The sequence below is a fragment of the Borostomias antarcticus genome (genome assembly GCF_949987555.1).
Source record: "Borostomias antarcticus genome assembly, chromosome: 21".
Lineage (NCBI taxonomy): Eukaryota > Metazoa > Chordata > Actinopteri > Stomiiformes > Stomiidae > Borostomias > Borostomias antarcticus.
In genome coordinates this window covers 2642287-2661993 of record NC_140254.1, presented here as the reverse complement: position 1 = coordinate 2661993, position 19707 = coordinate 2642287, and the positions used below count along the sequence as shown (strand labels likewise).

The following is a 19707-nucleotide window of genomic DNA, read 5'->3' as shown; positions in this document are numbered from 1 at the left end:
CTTTCATTACTATGCTGAGGTGCAGAGAGGCGAGCTATCCCTGTTTTAGTTTCATAATACACACAGATAATCTTTTTAAGTCTTTCAGAATACATTTACTGTCATTTCTAGGAGGTGGGAAATTGGAGGGAGTGACAATGCAAGCACTGTTTCGGAACTGGTTGTGTGACTGAGATGAAGAAAAGGCTGAAGAACAATCTGACCACTGTGTACAGTACTGGATGTGATCTGGAATTAATGAGGGGATCTTAACGGATTAGACTTCAGTGGCTTCCGTAGATTTACTTAGTCAGGACAGAGGGACATGACATTGCAATTGTGAAGTTTTTTCGTTGTTGTAATTGTATGGTTCTCCATCTGCACCTACTTTTGCTCTGAAAACTCAAATGACTACCATTGCTGTGCTATTCGTGTTTGGTACAACTCAAACGAATTGCTATGACAGTACTACTGCAGCATGTGTGTGAGCGGACTAGGCAGTGTAGGGCAGGGGGGAGGGGTCTCACCGTGGGAGGGAGGTGCTGAGCTGGAGCCGAGGTAGGGAGGGGACCACCTCTACCAGACAGCCACTGGTCTTCACACTGGGCAGACCCTCCAAAAGACAGTCACTGGTCACTCCAAATACAGATGTGTGGTAGCCTGGAGACACGATGAGAGAAGAGAGGTAGAACACAGGGGGGACAGGAAGGGATGAGCCAAAAGCAAATGACGTAACATGTCTACTGTCAAATACTGTGGGAAAACTGTGGCGAGGTTAAGTTTCCATGTTACAAATATTGATATTAGTGCAGACCCAGAACCGAGGACCGATGTCACAAACCAACGCTTGTTACATCAAGCATTCCAGGGGGCGATATTCTCCACTCTACAAAGGGTGACACTGTGAGTGATCATTTTTTAGGATTTTAATTCAATCATTCGATGCGCTCTTAAGGGGAGACACTAGAGTCGAATAGGAATTTCTTTTGCCTTTAAAGATATCCTCATGAATTTCTACCAGTTTAATCTTGACATCAAGAGAATTTTTTTTTTTTTTGGCCCTTATGTACGGCATATTATAAGACGTTTGACTTACCGAGATAACTTTGGTGTAATTCGGTAGAAGACATTTAAAATCCAGCACGAGCCAAGTATATCCATGTAATGGCGGCGGACGGGGCACCGAGAACGCAGCTTCTAAGAAAATGTATTTTCTGCCGCTAAACAGTTGTTTTCATCAATCTATTTTTATGGATCGCTAGTTGTGCTTCCATAAAGCGAGGGCTTGTTGTGGTTTTCACATCCTTGGTCTGTTACCTCTGTAAAATTATCTTTAGAAACATCTTTCCCCGGTTGACATTGGGGAATAGCTGTCTTCATACAGTCAAGATCCCCCTGGTTGTCAAGAATTGCTCCCCTCTATCCATCCATCCATCCATCTTCATCCGCTTATCCGGGGTCAGGTCGTGGAGGCCGCAGCTCCAGCAGGGAGCCCCAGACATCCCTTTCCCTAGCAGCATCAACCAGCTCTGCCTGGAGAGGTAGTCCCGCCACCTAGTCCTGGGTCTACCCCGCGGCCTCCTCCCAGCCGGACACGCCTGGAACACCTCCCTAGGGAGGCGCCCAGGAGGCATCCTCAATAGATACCCAAACCACCTCAACTGGCTCCTTTCGACGCAAAGGAGCAGCGGCTCTACTCCGAGTCTCACCCGGATGACTGAACTTCTCACCCGATCTCTCAGGGAGACCCCAGCCACCCTCCGGAAAAAAATCATTTTGGCCGCTTGTATTCATGATCTCGTTCTTTCGGTCATGACCCATCCTTCATGACCATAGGTGAGGGTGGGGACGAAGATAGACCGGTAGATCGAGAGCTTTGCCTTTTGGCTTCACTTGGGGTAAGGACTCATTTCCTACTCGGAGCAGACAGGCCACCGGTTTCCTGCTGTGAATCATGGCCCCAGTTTTAGAAGTGCTGATTCTCATCCCAGCCGCTTCACACTCAGTTGCAAACCTATCCAGAGAGTGCTGGAGGTCGCAGGCAGATGATGCCATCAGGACCACATCATCTGCAAATAGCAGCAACGCGATCCCCAGCTCACCGAACTGCAAACCCACCTCCCCACGGCTACGCCTCGATATCCTGTCCATGAAAATCACAAACAGGATTGGTGACAAAGCGCAACAGCCCTGGCGGAGGCCAACCCCCAACGGAAAGGAAGACGACTTACTGCCGAGGACCCGGACACAGCTCTCGCTCTGGGTGTACAGGGATTGGATGGCCCTAAGTAGGGACCCCCTAACCCCATACTCCCGCATAACCCTCCACAAGAGCTCTCGAGGGACCCGGTCGTAAGCCTTCTCCAAGTCCACAAAACACATGTAGACAGGTTGAGCAAACTCCCAAGCCTCCTCCAAGATCCTCGCGAGAGTGAAGAGCTGGTCGGTGGTTCCACAACCAGGACGAAATCCTCATTGTTCCTCTTCAATCTGAGGTTCGACTATCGGCCATACCCTCCTTTCCAGCACCTTGGAGTACACTTTCCCTGGGAGGCTGAGTAATGTGATGCCTCTATAATTGGCACACACCCTAGTCGGGTTCAGGAGTTCCTCAAAGTGCTCCTTCCAACGCTCAACAACCTCCTCAGTTGAGGTCAGCAGTGTCCCCTCCTTGCTGTACAGTATACAGCTTGGATGGTCCCCCGCTTTCCCTTCCTGAGGTGTCTGATGGTCTTCCAGAAACACTTTGGTGCCGACCGAAAGTCCTTCTCCATGGTTTCTCCGAACTCCTCCCACACCGCTGCTTTGCTTTGGTCGAGGCCGAAGCCGCAGCCCTCCAGGCCAGTCGATACCCTTCAGCAGGAAAATAATTGTTTAAGCTGTCTTCTTATCAGTATTAGACTATGGTCACACAACCTATAGACATGCTTCTTTGACTACCCTGAAACCCCTAGACTCTGTCTACCATTCCACCCTAAGATTTATTACGGGTGATAGTTATGACACTCACCACTGTGTTCTTTATGATAAGGTAGGCTGGTCTCATCTCTCTTTAAGGCATACCTATCACTGGTATTTGTTTATTTTCAAAGCTATTATTGGTAAACTTCTACCATACATCTCATCTCTGTTGGACTGGAGCCTTGGTACCTACCAGACCCGATCAAACGATCAGCTTGTTTTTAGGGTTCCTCGAGGGCATTCTGAACTTGGTAGAGCTGCGTTTTTCCATGATGCTCCTTATACCTGGAATACTTTACAGACTCAAAAGCTTGAGGTACTTCTTTCAATCGCAGAGTTTAAATCCATGGCTCTTAACATTTGTACTTCAACCTGTAACTGTTTATGATTATTATTATTATTATTATTGTATTTGTTCTGTTATTATGTATGTATTTGTGTGAACTTGTCAACACTGTAAATCAGGGAGACCTCTGTGCTTTACGAGTATAAAGGTTTGAGAATGAAATGAAACTAGTGTCTCAAACTGCATTTTGCCTGGTGCAGGAGTGCAGAAGGATAATAACTTGCATTGTTCATACTCATGCATATGCATTCGATTCGATATGCAAATGATCAGATAGCCTACCACAGTTCTCATAATTTAACGCAGTCAATTACACACAGGTGGTTATGCACAAATCACTAGGCTGCTTACTGCAAGTCACTATATTGACCGCAAGCACATTATGGTTTGAAGGCGGTGACATGGGCTGATTGCGGGATGAGCCGCAGGTTTGGATGAAGACGCACAGCGCACACTTTCTGCACCCTGGCCAAAGCGCAGTTTACAGTGCGCTCGCTAACATAGGTACGTACATCTGTCCCCAGGTGTAATAAAGTGTTGGAGTTAATCATCGCATTATTATAGCCTAACTGGTAGGCTAATACATGACCAGAAGTAGATGCCTGGAAATGCCTGTAAAAACGTTATTTAGCCTACCTGTCACTTTTCTGTCATGTCTCTGGTAAGAACGCAGCTGCATTGACAGGATGCCAAGTACCTTGCTTATTTTTTCAAAACAGCATATCCCATGCCCAGTTCATGAGCTAGAAGTACCATGCGAAAATTTATATCAAATGTGACATTTCCTGTGGACGCGTCATGAAGGTGTGATGTACTGTATAAACACTTTTCCTGTATCTGTCTTTTTCAGTATGACAACTCGAGCATTCTAACATCAGGGAACTGCAAAATCCTTGCTGGGTTGATGGTGATGTATAGACATGTTTTCAAACAATTGGGACAGACAAGTCCACTGATCAGCTCATTCATGGCCTGTATATGCATTAATTCTCTTGATCTAGGCATTTTAAATCTTTAGTAATTGTAAATCACAGCAAATTTCGCCGGTGCGGAAGTACCAAAAGTACAGTTCAGCGAATCACATTATTAGAAAATTCCCTTAGCCAATTAGATTTTGCAAAGCTGCTTGTCTTCAATCACCAATCGTCATAGCCACAAAGGCAATGAACATACAATATATGATCAGGCTAAAACTACAGAGGAGAACATAAAGCTTTCCAATGGTGTATGATTCAATGTAGTGGTTGATAAAATTGCGAGGCTGCACCCAGTTGAATAGAGCCAATACTTGCAAAGTTTCAAGATGTTTTCATTAGTGTGGGCAGATGGACATAGAAAAAGAACAGTCTCACCATTTCTGTGTTCATGGAGTGATAGTATACATGTTATAGTAGAAGAATAAAAAAAAAATCTGAAAATTGGAAGAAAAAACATTTTTGACTGTAGTGTCTCCCCTTAAGGTCTAAGGAAAAAAGGGCACCCACTCATCTGGTATGAATGGGAGGAATACAGAGCGCTAGTCTGGACCCCTGCTGAGGGGTCATTCACAGGGATCTGTCACACCAGCCTCTCTCTCTCCCATTAACCCCACCCTCTCTCTGGAGAACAGATAATCAAGCCATTTGTCTGAAACCATGGCGACAACATAACAGGCAATTACTGTCATACGAGATTATCAAATGACTGCAGTACATACATCATGTTAATTAGAGATGGCCTAATACCCCTGTGCTAGGGTTGACAGAACCGGAATTAACTGACATGCATAGCTTCTGTGTTAAATGGAGGTCAACGATGAGAACACTCCCGTCCTCACCACACAATTCCATAGCTTTTGATGGGGTTGGGTCTGCTGAACTCACCGTTGATAGTGATGTTGCCCGCAGTGCGTGGGACGCCAACCAAGGTGACGGGGTACAGGCCAGACTCTGCAGGCAGTGAAAGGGCAGCAGGAAGTGACTCAAACTCTACACCTGAGGTCAGCAAGCCCTGCGCAGACAGATAAAGAGAAGGTCAAACTGTGAATGGAAGAATCAGGGACTCTTGAGCATGAGAATAAGAACAGCAGAAAACAGCAGGGAAGCAAACTCACACTGAGGAAAGATGAAAATATCATGGTACAGATGGTTGTGAAAAGCACAAATTGATCTGATTAAAATAAACTGCTTAATAAAAAGAAATGGAGGATGCCCTGATTAATTGAATTCCACAACTCTAATGTGAACCACTAATGTGATGGATCTCTACCCCCTCGAGACATCAACAGTTGTAACTGGGTCCTCTCGTCATACTGTAGTGCTATGGGAGAATGCTTCTCCACTGCTACATGCAATCAATCATCCTAATCCACCCATGATATCATGGAGATAGAATCACTCCCCAGCATGCCAGCACATTTCCCATGGAGACAATTGCTCCTAATCGCACCATGGGCAGAAAAAGAAAACCGTCTCACAGAAACCATGTCTGCCAGAGAAGTGATTGGAAATTTGTCCTCAACACTCTTCTCTACCGGGAGGGAGGGGGAGGATAGGAAGCTTTCAACTGCTCATCTTCACACCAGTCATCCAGGAGGGACTGGGAGATTTTGGTTGTAAATCGCAGGGGTGACATTGGAACATACTCACCACGTCCTGACTAACTCCCAGCACCGTGGCCATGTATGTACATCACCGCTGGTCACATTTACACAATGGTCATGGGAGTAGGTGACGTAATGGACACCATCAATCCTCAATATCAAACAGCAGACGCTACCTCACAGGAGGGGAGGTTGGGGGAGGAGGGGGGCACGGGGGAGGGGTCACTGAGAGCCTCTGTGGGGCTGTGATTGTGATTTAAAGCAGGTCTCTTGCTTTACTGAGCGATATTACACCTCCTTACTGGATAACAAATATCAAAGTTAACCTAACGGCAGGGTTTCTGTTAGCCGGTAATTACCTTTTTTTGTCCGGAAAAATCTGTTGATGTCCGATATATTAAAATCTCTCCGGTCATAATGTCCGGACAAAATAAGTCCCCCTAATTGTATTAGGCCTACAATAGGCTAAAATTAAATTTTCATATATCATGATTGCTTTTGAATATAAAAAAATGAATAGGCCTATTCATTTTGTTCTGTTAATGTGTAGGCTATTGGCTAGTAGGCATATGCGATGAAAAAACAGCCGTAAGATAAACCTGCCTATACTGTAGGCTAGCGGGCCACCATAGCAAGCTAGGTACGGAGCTTGAGGCGAAAATGGCGAAAATGCATAGGCCTTTTAATATCGAATGGAAATTAGCCTATGCACGTATTTAGTTCTTACATTTTATTTAAGTAGTCTTTATTTATTTTCAAAGAGTATAATAGGCCTAATATTATATTATAATGACCGGAATTTCTCCAGTTTGTCCGGAAAAGTCTAATCTTCCCGGACACATTGACCGGTAGGGCTGCACGATTATGACAAAACATAATAATTGTGATTATTTGCTTCAAAATGGTAATTGCGATGAATAATTGCGATTAATATTGAATATATAATATTAATATATAATAACCAATGCTCCCAAATCACAGACGTTGATCCCTTTCTTGTTACTAACGCACTTACCTTGTTTTCGCTCATTTTTTCACTACTCCCGGCTGCAGGTACTCTTGTGACACTTGTCTTGACCTACTGCTATCGGTCTTCTCAGTGAAATTGCTGCGCACAGCGCACTCAGCGGGAACGCATGTGATTGGTCAGACAGCATAAGCGCCTGTGATTCATCCGTGTAGTCCTAGCACACTCAATTCAAAGCAAAATTATTAATCACATTAATTGCGGCCTTTTGCGATTAGTTAATCGCGGAGGTTATAATCGCGATTTTGATTAATTCACGATTAATTGTGCAGCCCTATTGATCGGTACCGATTTTCTCTAACGGAAACCCTGCCTAACGGAAATAACTAATTTGCATTCTGCCTTGAAAAGGTTACTTAGCCGGTTTGCCAATTAGTCACTCTTTATGCTTACTATGCATTGTTAGACCTGTGTGGGTGCAGTGATTCTTGATCATTATTTAGTTGCTTATTTTCGACCATTCGCCCTTTGAATCACCATAGTGCAGTATTTGAAGACTTACATTTGATATATCTGCTCAATATGAGCATTGGCGACGGCGTAACAGTCTAATTACCAGTTCACTTAAGAGTGCAGTATGTATGGCACTATAAGCCTGCTACAAGCCGGCTACAAGCTAGCAATGAGGGAAAATTCTGTCTGTCAAGTTAAATTCAGTCTGGTTCATTCACAGGTTGTGGGTTTGGGTACCCAGTCCTTGTCCCCAAATATTCCTACAGTCAAACATAGAGCCATCTTTACCATTTCTACATATCACTTTTTCCGTTTGTTAGTTACAGTGTGTAATATAACTGTATATGGGGTTTAGTCTACAAAGAGAGTTTTCACAGAGGATCTCAACCACTTATCCTTTTCAACTCATTGCAATATTAGCAATGTTTAAATGTTACAAATCTTACAAAAATCGTACATACTGTACAGCAGTATTAGCAGTATAATCACAGAGCAGTTCTGTGTACTACTATTACCAGATGGAGAAACAATGTTGGTAGTCTGAGCAGTCTGCCAAGTATGGATGATTTATTAGTCTCTCATTTTGTGACATAAATTATCTTCATCCATCTTAATTCCTTTAATCTCTCAGTCCTGAAAACTTAAGTTAAAGGAATGACTTCAAAATAAGACTTAAAAAAAAATGAAGGTATCAGTCCATACAATTAAAGACCATTATTATAGCCTGATTGTGTTTGAGCTACAGTCAAATCACCCCAAGACCACAGTCTACTAACAACCAAATGTTACCTTAAGAGAAAAACAACTGAGAGAGACGGAGGGAGAGTAAAACTATAACTACAGGTCTAAGCAAGGAGAGGTCAGGTGGGGTTTCGTTCTTTGTGTTACCAGAAGGGGGGGGGGGGGGGGGGGGGTTATGGCAACGTTTATGAAATGAAAGGGGCGAGTAAGTACACCACTTGAATAGAAAATCAACACAGCACAAAGCAGAGCTGGGTATTACAGCTGCAGTCGTGCGATGACTGAGAAGGAGAGCTGCCTAACTGCAGGGTCACCTTGGTCCCGGGGAAGAGAGGAGAGTGCCCTTGTTAGTGTGTGCAGGAGTTGGACACAGCCAGGAGTTGGGTTTAAGTAGATACATGTCTGGCCCCGAGACCAGTCTCCTCCAGTGTGTGGCAGAGACACAACAAGCACTATGCCTGACACAGCCATCAGCGCCGTAAGACAAGAGGTCTCTGGTATGTACAGAGCCACCCTGCCACTCTCAAGCTACCCATCACTGCAGTGCCACCTGAGGTAGCCAGCGGTCACACAGCAGCAGGGGGGCCTCAGCCTCCATCTGCGCCCTGATCATTTCACCTGCAGGTGGGCCTAATGATATCCCTTCCAAACAGGGCATGTGTGTGTGTGTGTGTGTGTGTGTTTTTTCAGCCACCCACACTAGCAGGAAGAATCACCTTTCATCACCATTTGACCTAATGCATTCCCAAAGATCTTCTACACGTGTATTGGAGGTGTGTGTGTGTGTGTGTATGTGTGCACGCACACACACATGTCCTAAGTACATTAAGGACTACTTCTAAAATGTCAGCCCTCTGTTTGAGCCTGGAGTCTGATGATTGTTCTGCATTTCACTGCCATTCCACATCATTGCATCCATAAACAAAAACACCCAACAGCCTTACGGTTGTGCAAAAGAAGAGTATAGCTGAGTATTGCAATGGTTTTTGCACGATATTGTATTGATTTTCCAGCCCCTCTTATCGATACATATATTTATTATTATTCATTATTATAATTATTATTATAGTTGAGTAGGTATACCGCTGTAGTCCTAACCGACCTGGACTACACCGACGACATTAGCCTGATATCTAACCACATGAAGCAAGCACAAGAGCTCCTGACCGGAGTGGAAAAGGAATGTGCCAAGGTGGGTCTTGGTCTGCACGCCAAGAAAACGGAGATCATCACGTATAACAGCCTGGAACATCTGCCCCTAATGACAGCTGAAGGTACTGCTCTGAAGGAGGTTGAGGACTTCAAATACCTGGCCTCTTTGGTCAACAAGAACAGCACCTCAAAGTGAGGAAGGCGCTCACATGGAGAGCTCTAAACGGCATGAGCAACGTGTGGAAATCCAACCTCCCCCGTTATGGTTACTGGACCCGTCTTGCCAGCCCGGCTCCCCTGACCCTCCTGCTCAGACACAGATACGACACTGACCCCGAAACTCATCACCTGAACCCTGCCTGTTCCCGACCACTCTTTTGGATATTCCCTTGTACTGTAATAAACCGCTCCTGAGAGCAGAACTTCCATCCTGCCTCCCGTCTGGTCACTTCTAACACAAAACCTAATATTAAGTTCTACAAAGGAACGTTCTCAAACAAATTAAATCATACGAGGCATGTGGCAGCCTTCATGGACTTTTGTAGTCCCTGTGTGCTCTCTGTGTCTGGAGTGGAGTGTCTCTAGGTAACTCTAGTTCAGTGGACAGAAAGTGATCCAGGAACTTGCCAGCCGAATTCTCCTCCGTTCCCTCCGGTATGCCAGAAATGTGAATATTATTCCGCCTCGACCTCCCCTCGAGGTCCCTCAGCTTTTCTCGCATCTGTTGAGCCTGGGCCGTCATATCTAGCATCGCCCTCTGAGCTTCTGTCTGTGATTCCTCCAACTCAACTATGCGCATCTGGGCCTCTTCCATGCGGTCACTCTGCGTCTTTATTTCGGCACTGATCCCTTCAAATTTACTGTCAATTTCCCTCCGGAACATGGCGAACTCTTCCTTTACCTCTCTCTTCACGTCGCTTATCCCTTGCTTGACTTCTTTAACCTCTTCTTTAACCTCGTCCAGTTGCTTAACTATGGGTGCCAGTAAGTCAATCAGTTGGTTTAGGCTAGCTGGCTCCGTCCCCTGATTCTCCACACGTGCTCCCCCACTCTTGTCAGAATCCGAATCCATTTTCTTGATTTTTATCACCTTTGACTCTGATTTTCTTTGTCTATCCGACCTCTTTGTTTGTTCCCCTCTAAATTGTCTCGAATTTTTCAACGAGTTTATGATTTCTGAGGGTTTATCCCTGCCGAGTTGAGAGAGGTTGAAACTACGCATCCACTCACTTCGCCATATTACGGAAGTCGGTCAGTTGGGGGTCTTTTAAAGCTACATGAGATATCTCGGCACTTTGGCGGCCCCTCTGGTCGTGATCAAATCGGCACTGCGTTTTAAGAACCACTCTTTTCACTCGCTGTAATGATGGGAAAAAAATATGATAACGTGCGTGGGGCAGACTGGATTGGAAGATTGTAGCTACTTCAATGGACTTTCTGGAAGGATGGCTTCAATGCAGGTAAATACCGGTCTTCTTTCTTTTATGTGCATGTAGATAAATTTGTGGGGCGAAGTGATTGTTGTCTTCCTGATTTTGTGACATGCAAAACGCATCAGTTCCGCTTCCACCACAAGATATCCCTTCAATGTACTAGCCAGTACACCGAAATTCTTAAATAATAAATTCACAGGGTCTCATGCAGTCTCATGTCATGAAAACGATTTTGGGAGTCTTGCTAAGGCCAATTCATAAACTAATAGCAAGTAAAGGTGAATATTGAACAATAAAAAAGTTTGCATTGAGCTTTAATAACTCTTATAATGAAAATGTTTGGGACTTGAAAAGCTTTTGTCACTAAGCAGCTGGCAGAACAAAGCTTTTAAAGGACTTAAATTAGGTAATTAGAGATAACTAAAGGCATTTTCACCGTTAAAATATCATGGCTTAATGCAGTCCTGGTGTACACCTGGTGTAGGTGGAGAAGGAATCTGTATATTACCTTGAGAAGTCTTGAGAAGTCTTGTCAGGAACAGTTGCTACACAGAGCTTTGCTACCTCAAGTAACTCACTTGATTTAGAAGTGATACAACTACTTACCTACAGCATCCATTCCTATCACACATGTTTTCCAACTGCAAACCAGCCTTCTCTAACTAAAAATCAAGGCCAAATAAATGATTCTGCTGTGTGAGTTTTCATGTTAAAGGACAACATAAGTGAGCAACTATAAGGAATGCTCTGAGATCTGAGCGGCTGTTAGCGTTCAACTCACCATGTTCTCCACGCGCAGTTCAAATGGCATGGGGTTGTAGACCATGAGCTGGACCTCACACACATCCCCTTGAACCCACTGGAAATCTGAGGAAGAATCACAAATTATGCTAAAACAGAATACACCCAACCCTAACAGCTACCAATGAATATACTGTAGTGTAGGTCACCAAACGTAATATAACTTGTACAAGTATATCTGACAGTGAGATGTGACGGAAGCATGTGAAGGAAAAGGAATGAGCTTAAGTGTTTTTCCTTTGGGTAAAAGCACTATGTAAGTGCAGTCCATTTGCCATTAAGCAGGATCAGCTGATAGCGATTTTGATATCAATACCTCTATGCTTGTTGCTTTTATACAGAGCTGCCTGATATGATCATAACGTTACTGTAAACTGTTGAGGCAAACTAAACTGAAATGATGGAGGAGGGGCCTCAGCTCAGAGAGAGGATGAGAAGATGGAGAGTGGAGATGACAGCACTGGAGAGTGTAGAGAGAGGAATGTGAAGTGGATGCAGGTAGAGTCAATAATATGTTAATGATTGCTGAGTTGTCGAGAGACCAAGGGAGGATGAGGTCAACCTGGACCTCCCTGTGTGTGTGTGTGTGTGTGTGTGTGTTGGTTCATGCTGCTAAATCTAATATATAGCTCACCTGTCACTGTCCCAATTGTTGATGTTGTATTGTACTGTATGCTATGTATTTTTTATATTTTTTTATTGATAGATGTATTCTTAATTCGTGATCTATTCACCATCTGTCCTGTATGTCTGCATTTTTATTGAAATAAAATGAATGAAGTGTACCTGTGTTGTCACACAGTGTAGTTGACTATGGACTAGGGATGCACCGATGCATCGGCCAATGTTGGCCTTGTTGACTGCCATCGGCAAATAAAATGACATTCACAGATGGTAGTGGCCGATGTTATGTCGCAACAATTACGGCTTTTTTGTTGCAAAACGTAGCCTACCCAGCTGCAGATTCGGAGAAGATCCGTGACATAATGCCGCTAACGCACGTGTAGTTTGCTTTCAAATTAAAGTGAAATAAAAATGTCGGCCATGTGGGGATATTTCACCATCTCAGACAAAGATATGTGCTATGCAACTTGTAAAACTTGTTCAAGTGACATTTCAAGAGGAGGTACTACAGCCAAGGATTTTAACACATCAAATCGAACTGGCCATTTGAAAAGCAGGCATCATTTCTTTGTTTCCCTGGGACAAAAAGGGGATTAAAAATAAAATAAACATCGGCCATCGGCATCGGCCCAGAATTTTGCAATCGGTGCATCCCTACTATGGACATAATTCATCTTACACAGTGCGCCTTTCAAGTAGGCTACAGCTTTTTATTTACTCAAGAAACAATGAAGTTTGTAAAGGCAAATGTTTTATGTAGGCTATTTGAGGCCTTGGGGCATGGGAGTGGACAAGAGAAGCCTACACGGTAGGTTGGAGTGCAATGAATGTACAATGACAAGACTTGCCAACTCCATCATTAACAAGGAGAGCAGATGAGCGCATGGTAGTCTGGGGCATGCATTTTAGGTATTGTGCATCGGAAGTGTCCCACTGACAGAATTCGTTCAGTCTTGCAGAAAAAAATGCAATATATATATATATAATAATATAATGGCCACAACAAAAAATGTATAAAAATTGTATTCTACAACCATTTTTCTCAGCCTATGCATCACGCAAGACAAAATTATTTCTACATTCTACAATGTTTTTTTGGCTCACAAAACAATATATAAAACAAAAGTGTGAACAGGAAAGTATAATAACGTTATCTGAGGAGTTTAGAATTTTAGAAAGAATTTAACAAGGTTCTTTATTACACCAGCTCAGAAGAAACTTTTCAGGGGGCTCGATGTGCTGGAAAAATAAATAAATGCTAACCATTATCATATCTTTTGGGGTTGGCCGGTAGTCCAACACTTTTGGCGAGAAATACATAAGGCCCTAGAGGAAGTATTAACTGTTAAGATTCCTTATCGTTTTGATGCTGTTTATCTAGGGAACATGCCTGAGAATATAGTCACAACAAAGGATAAATATATGGTTCAAATATTTCTGTCGGCAAGTAAAAAAGCTGTAACGAGGAAGTGGTTGCAGCCTATTTCACCTATTTATTTATTTTTTGCGATACATTTTTTATTGACACCATTCTTCAACACATTACACACGAGTGTGTATCATAAACACGACACTTATCAGGTGGTGTACAAAAAAGGAACAGAGCCCAACGCCTCGCCCATCCCCCTCCCACAAACCCCCCACAGTGCACAGAACATACACAGTACATACAGTCCCCAACTCACCCCCCCCCCACCCTCTGCGGTCTCAAAAAATAAAAATAATAATAATAATAATATTGCAAAAAATAAAAACACACACACCTCGTCCTTGCCTAATCACTGTCTACTGCCAGATGATCCAGCTCCTGTGATGTTGAAGTCATCATGTCAGTAATTTGTGCCACTGTAGCTCTCCACAGGCTAATAGTTTTGAGTTTTGCTTTGTTAACCCTTGCTGTGGAAAGCTCAAGCATCACTATATCCAGAAAGAGTGCCAGCCATTGCCGTATAGAAAGAGAATGATTAGGGAGCCAACGCTGGGCTATCCTCTTGTTAGTTGCTGTCGAACCAGCTAGCCAAATCTTCCTCTGCCTTTCAATCAAGTTCAGCTTAGAATCATCATTCAGTAACAAAACAACCGGGTTCAGGGGAATTGGACAACCTATCATGTCAGAAATTATCGATGTTGTTTTATGCCAAAACTCATGTACTCCTTCACACTCCCATACCATGTGCAAAAAGGTCCCAGTTTGTTCAGGTTGGCAGAAGGTACAGAAGGGATGGGGAGTGACTTTAGTAATGTATATCCTCTGCAGAGTCCAATATGTCCTATGACATATATTAAAATGGATGCCTTGATGGTTTGGATTCTTGGAACAATGAAAAATATTATCCCAAACTGCCTCCCAATCAATTGTGTCCCTGTTAACGTTCAGATCTCTTTCCCATTTCTTGACTAGTGGCAGTTCACCTGTGGATACTTGCATTAATTTTGTGTAAATGAAGGACACTATTCCTCTCCTGGGGCAACCAAGAATCCACTTTATAACTGGATGTACCTCCAAACCTTTTCCCCATGGTACACCATTGGCCTTTAGTGCTGATCTCAAGCAGAGATAGAGGTAGAAAGACGATCTCGGAATGTCAAAATTGGCTCTGAGCTCTTCAAAGCTCAAGAGACCTTTCTCATCAAATATCTGGTCTAGAGTAAAGACACCTTGCTCACTCCATTGTTTACACATAAAGGGCTTGTTACCAGACATTAAGTGCATGTTGTGCCAAAGAGGTGTGTCCTTGTGCCACTTATTGGTGTAGTGCAGGAGTTCTCCTGCCCGCCTAAAATTGGCTATTGTATTTGCGATTATAGGGCCATAGGTTAGCATACATTTTTTAGGAACTTGCCCTGCACAAGCCAAATCCTGCAGTCTTGAAGGTCCAATAAGTTGTTGCTCTATCTCTCTCCAAGGGACTGTACACAAAGGGTCCATCCACACACTGAAGGCATGTAACTGAAATGCCATGTGGTACATTTTATAATTAGGGAGAGCCAATCCTCCATTACTAGTGGTGCGTTGCAATGTGGTGAATTTTAGCCTAGGTTGTTTACTGTTCCAAATATATTGCATAATTAAAGAGTCAAGATTCTTCCAGAATTTTGTCGGTGGCGGTAGTGGTATCATTGCACTTAAGAAATTTACCCGGGGCAAAATGTTCATTTCACAATGCTTTCGTTTCACGTGACACACCCCTAGCCTGAAATCTCAGACTCGTTCCTGAATTAAATTAACCTCAGTCAGGAAACTCCAGCAGAAACGGTCTTCCTGGCATCCACAATAGACTCAACACCTTGAAATGGGCCAGAATATACCATCTAATTGGCAGTGTTTAAGTTTTCATATAAGACCAAGGTTGAAGGAAAATTAATAAAAAGTGAACCTATATTTCAGTCCCCCGGTAGGACTGGTCTTCCGTCTCCTCCACTGGTCCATTTGAAAAGCTTAATAGGTAAGTGGTCTCGTGGCCTGACCTGGGACTTGGTTGCTCACTGGATTTATGACAAGTAAACTCCAGCCATGCACCATGGGAAATTAAATACCAGTGGAAAAAAAAGTTATCTATCTATATAATATTAATTTATTGGAAAAGAGCTCCCTCATATCCGCCGGACGGCCTCAGAGGCCTCTTCTCATAACCAGCCAATTAAATGTGAAATATGCCTGTGAAAATATGCCTGTAAACTGCAACCATCTCATTTGTCTTGCCCTCTGTTCCCAGCTCCTTAGGTGGCTTTCCAGACTTCAATAGGGAGAGCTCAGAAAGGTTCAACACCTCCAAACCTCGGCCTGGATAATGATCTGGAAAAGCTTTCCTCAGTGATGACCCACTGGCCAACTGAGCATAGCCTGTATTTGGGTTTGGTTCATAGAGACCGTCTGTCCAAAATGTTCTTAACTTGCTCTGCAGATCATGCAGGGAACATAAATGGTGGGTCTGCAGTAAAACTATCCACAGCAGTAATCTGATCTATTGAATAATGCATGCACACCATACCCGGGAAATGGAGCATAAAACACAGATGTAGAATGGAACAACCCGCGAGAAGCATAACCATTCACAAAGAGCCCAATACATAAAAGGGATGGTTTGCATTTTTAACATTCCTGTCAGATTTTACACTTGATGAGACTACTATGCAAACAGAACAGGAAGGTTAAAAATATGAACTATCCCTTTCAAATTGTGAGAAGAATTCATGAACAAGAGGTCTGAGCATTGAACAGTGTTTCCCATACATTGCTAATGGTGCTACTCTGCTGGGCTACTCCCCCACCTCCCCCCGCAAATCGCGTGGAATGAAATAAGTCACGCTTGTTGGAAGTGTGAATTGCACACAGCTGCATTGATTCATGCTCGCTCTAAGGTGCGACCATTTTACTCGCATTTGAGACTAAAAATAGTTACGTGCGATCAGAAAAAATCATTTAGGAGCACACTGTATGAGTAATGTTTTCTACTATTTCACTCGCATTTTTTGCCTAAAATAAATCCATGCAAATTGGATCAAACTAGAGTCAAAGTTTCGCACACCAGTATACAAAACTACAAGTCCCACAACTTTTTTTATTTAATTTTTTATTACAAGTCCCACGACTGCAACCTGCAATGCGCAGAACTCTCGTGATGACGCACGATGACAGCTCAGCTGCCCTCACTCAAAAACGACTGTGCAGACGCCGAATGCCCCTGCCAGTAATGTTAACAAAATGAAGAAAATGAAGCCCATTCAATCATATTTTGCCCGGCAAAGTGGAACCAAGGAGAGAGAGGAATTCGGTGAGGCCCGGGGAGAGTTGAATCAGCTGTCACTCAAAAATCTTTATTTACACAAAGTTCTATTGATTCGATTAGATTCAACATTGCACCGTAGCCTACCAGTAACTTACTGGATCCACATCAAAACGCAATGAAATGCCGACATCGTAAAAAGCGATTTTTTTTTCCTGAAAATGCGTGTCATAACGATCCAATGACATGTTCCTTTGCATCTACATTAAACTAAGCTTTTCCACGGATTTTGCAATTTTTGAATGATTATTTGCGAAGATATTGGGCTTTCTTCCCACGTTATTTCACGGCACCGGTAGCTATGTTTCATATCCCTGCCTAAGTTCGCAAAGCATTGTGTGAATTTTCATCTACCCCTCGGTTTCAAGTCAGCATCTGAAAACCCTCGTTTTGGAGGGCTGTTTGAACATCCACTAGCCCTCGATATGCGCCCTAGCCCTAGAAGCTAAAAGGAATGGGACACACAGGACACACTACCCTACGCGTGACCGCGCAAAATGTAGGGGTAGGGCCAAGGGCTAGGGCTAAGGGGGGTATTGGGATTGGGACATAGTCTTCATTAGGACCAATGCACATAATGCAGTGTGTGGAAATAGTATAGTCTTCATTGGGACCAATGCACCTGATGAAGTGTGGGGGAATAGTAGGCTATAGTCTTCATTAGGACCAATGCACATGATGAAGTGTGTGGGAATAGTATAGTCTTCCTTAGGACCAATGCATATTATGAAGTGTGGGGGAATAGTAGGCCTATGCTATAGTCTTCATTAGGACAAAGGCACGTGATGAAGTGTGTGGGAATAGTAGTCTTCATTAGGACCGATGCACCTGATGAAATGTGTGGGAATAGTATAGTAGGAGAGGATGAGAGCTCCTATGGTGAGCAGGTTATTATTGTTTATTGTTGTTGGCAGTAGCCCTAATGTGTGTGTTGCTAATAAAAATGTGTTATTTCAAATTTTTCGTTGCGCTCCTAAATTTCTTTCTGTGCTCCTAATTTTTTTCATTTAGGAGTGCTCCTAGTGAAAAATGTTAGCTTAGAGCCCTGACACATACACACACTCACACTATTAGTGTCAGAGGCTCATTAGATAGTAGGAGGGAGGGAGAGAGGGTGGAAGATTAGACCAGTGAGATGTCCAGGCCCTCTGCCCTGGTGTGTGGCAGCTGTTAGTGTCAGAGAAGAAGCCTAGTTCAGACTGCACGATTGCCATCTCTGAGGGATCTCTATTAGATGATGGTCAGCTGGCTCTTTTTAGCAACTGCAGTCATTTCAGCTTCCACTGGCACATTTTTCCCCCAGATTTTTCTTTTTCAGAACTGATATTTTTTAGTTCATGGGCTCATGTCCCGCAGTATGTTGCATTAAATAGTCTTTTGTACAGTAGATGGAAATGTGGTCTTTGGCACATCGAGTTGTTTGTCAGGGTGTTACCTGTATTTTCATTAAAAAAAGACTGGGCACGACACTGGATGTTATTTAATATTGATATAGTTATTAAAGTCCTGTCTCGTTTACCATGATTTGTGTATGACTACCGTAATTTCCGGACTATAAGCCGCTTTTTCCCCCATGCTTTGAACCCTGCGGCCTATACAACGGTGCGGCTAATCTATGGATTTTTACAGCTAACGGCCACTAGGGGACCTTCTATATGGAGTCAAAATGAGGCCAGAAAGCATTGTAAACGTAAGTGAAGTATTGTAAACAAAAACATATGAATTGTAAACGTAAGTGAAGTATTGTAAACGTAAGTGAAGTATTGTAAACGTAAGTGAAGTATTGTAAACGTAAGTGAAGTATTGTAAACAAAAAATATATAAATTATTACTTAATTATTAAAAAATAAAATAAAAATTGCATTTACAATACTTTTTTGCGTTTACAAAACCTTTTCTGCATTTACAAAACTTTTCTGCCTTTACAATACTTTTTCTGCGTTTACAAAACATTTATTGCGCTGCAAAACATTCTGGCCTCTCTTTGATGTGGGGGCGGGGTTAGATGAGTGGCGTGTCCAGAGAGGAAGAGGCGGAGTTTCGGGATGCCCACCGCCATATGAGCGCTGCTCAACGTTTTTTGGACTTCTTCTATGGTTTTGATTTATATATGGCGGTGGGCATCCCAAAACCCCGCCTCTTCCTCTCTGGACACGCCACTCATCTAACCCCGCCCCCACGTCAAAGAGAGGCCAGAATGTTTTGCAGCGCAAGAAAGTTTTGTAAATGCAGAAAAGGTTTTGTAAACACAAAAAAGTATTGTAAATGCAATTTTTATTTTATTTTTTAATAATTAAGTAATAATTTATATATTTTTTGTTTACAATACTTCACTTACGTTTACAATACTTCACTTACATTTACAATTCATATATTTTTGTTTACAATACCTCACTTACGTTTACAATACTTCACTTACATTTACAATGCTTTCTGGCCTAATTTTGACTCCATACTTCTAAACCTATCTCTATGGCCAGTCCACATCCCCCACCTTTAAGCGGCGGGCTCCAGCAGGAAAGGTCGGAGGCCAGAAAAGTGTGTGAGACAGGCAGTTCGCGCGAACACCGAAAGCAAATGTGGAACCAAATGCAGTACGAGAGACAGAACGAGAGCAAGACAGACATTACGAGAGCGACAGTGTGTGCAAAGGAAGTTTTCATGCACAAACCAAGCCCCCAGGATTCGAAATCTAAAGTGAAGGCCTATTGAACCGCAACATCTTGGCTAGATTTGTAGTCACTTGGCTATTTCCGGTGACTTTTGACTTGCGCAGTTGAGCTTCTCTGGCCGACGCGCGTCCACGAAAAAGTTCACATTTA

The 19707-nt window shown here is 43.2% G+C and overlaps 1 protein-coding gene across 1 annotated transcript in view; it reads right to left on the bottom strand.

Moving 5' to 3' along the window:
- The window catches only part of trappc9 (trafficking protein particle complex subunit 9), a 247302-nt gene that overhangs the window by 190323 nt on the left and 37272 nt on the right, over positions 1 to 19707 (bottom strand). The window contains exons 12-14 of the mRNA XM_084455432.1: positions 11455 to 11540; positions 5149 to 5275; positions 507 to 639 (exon numbers count right to left, since the gene is read on the bottom strand). Of these exons, the coding sequence (XP_084311558.1) occupies positions 507 to 639; positions 5149 to 5275; positions 11455 to 11540 (346 nt within the window). The remainder of the gene's footprint in view (positions 1 to 506; positions 640 to 5148; positions 5276 to 11454; positions 11541 to 19707) is intronic.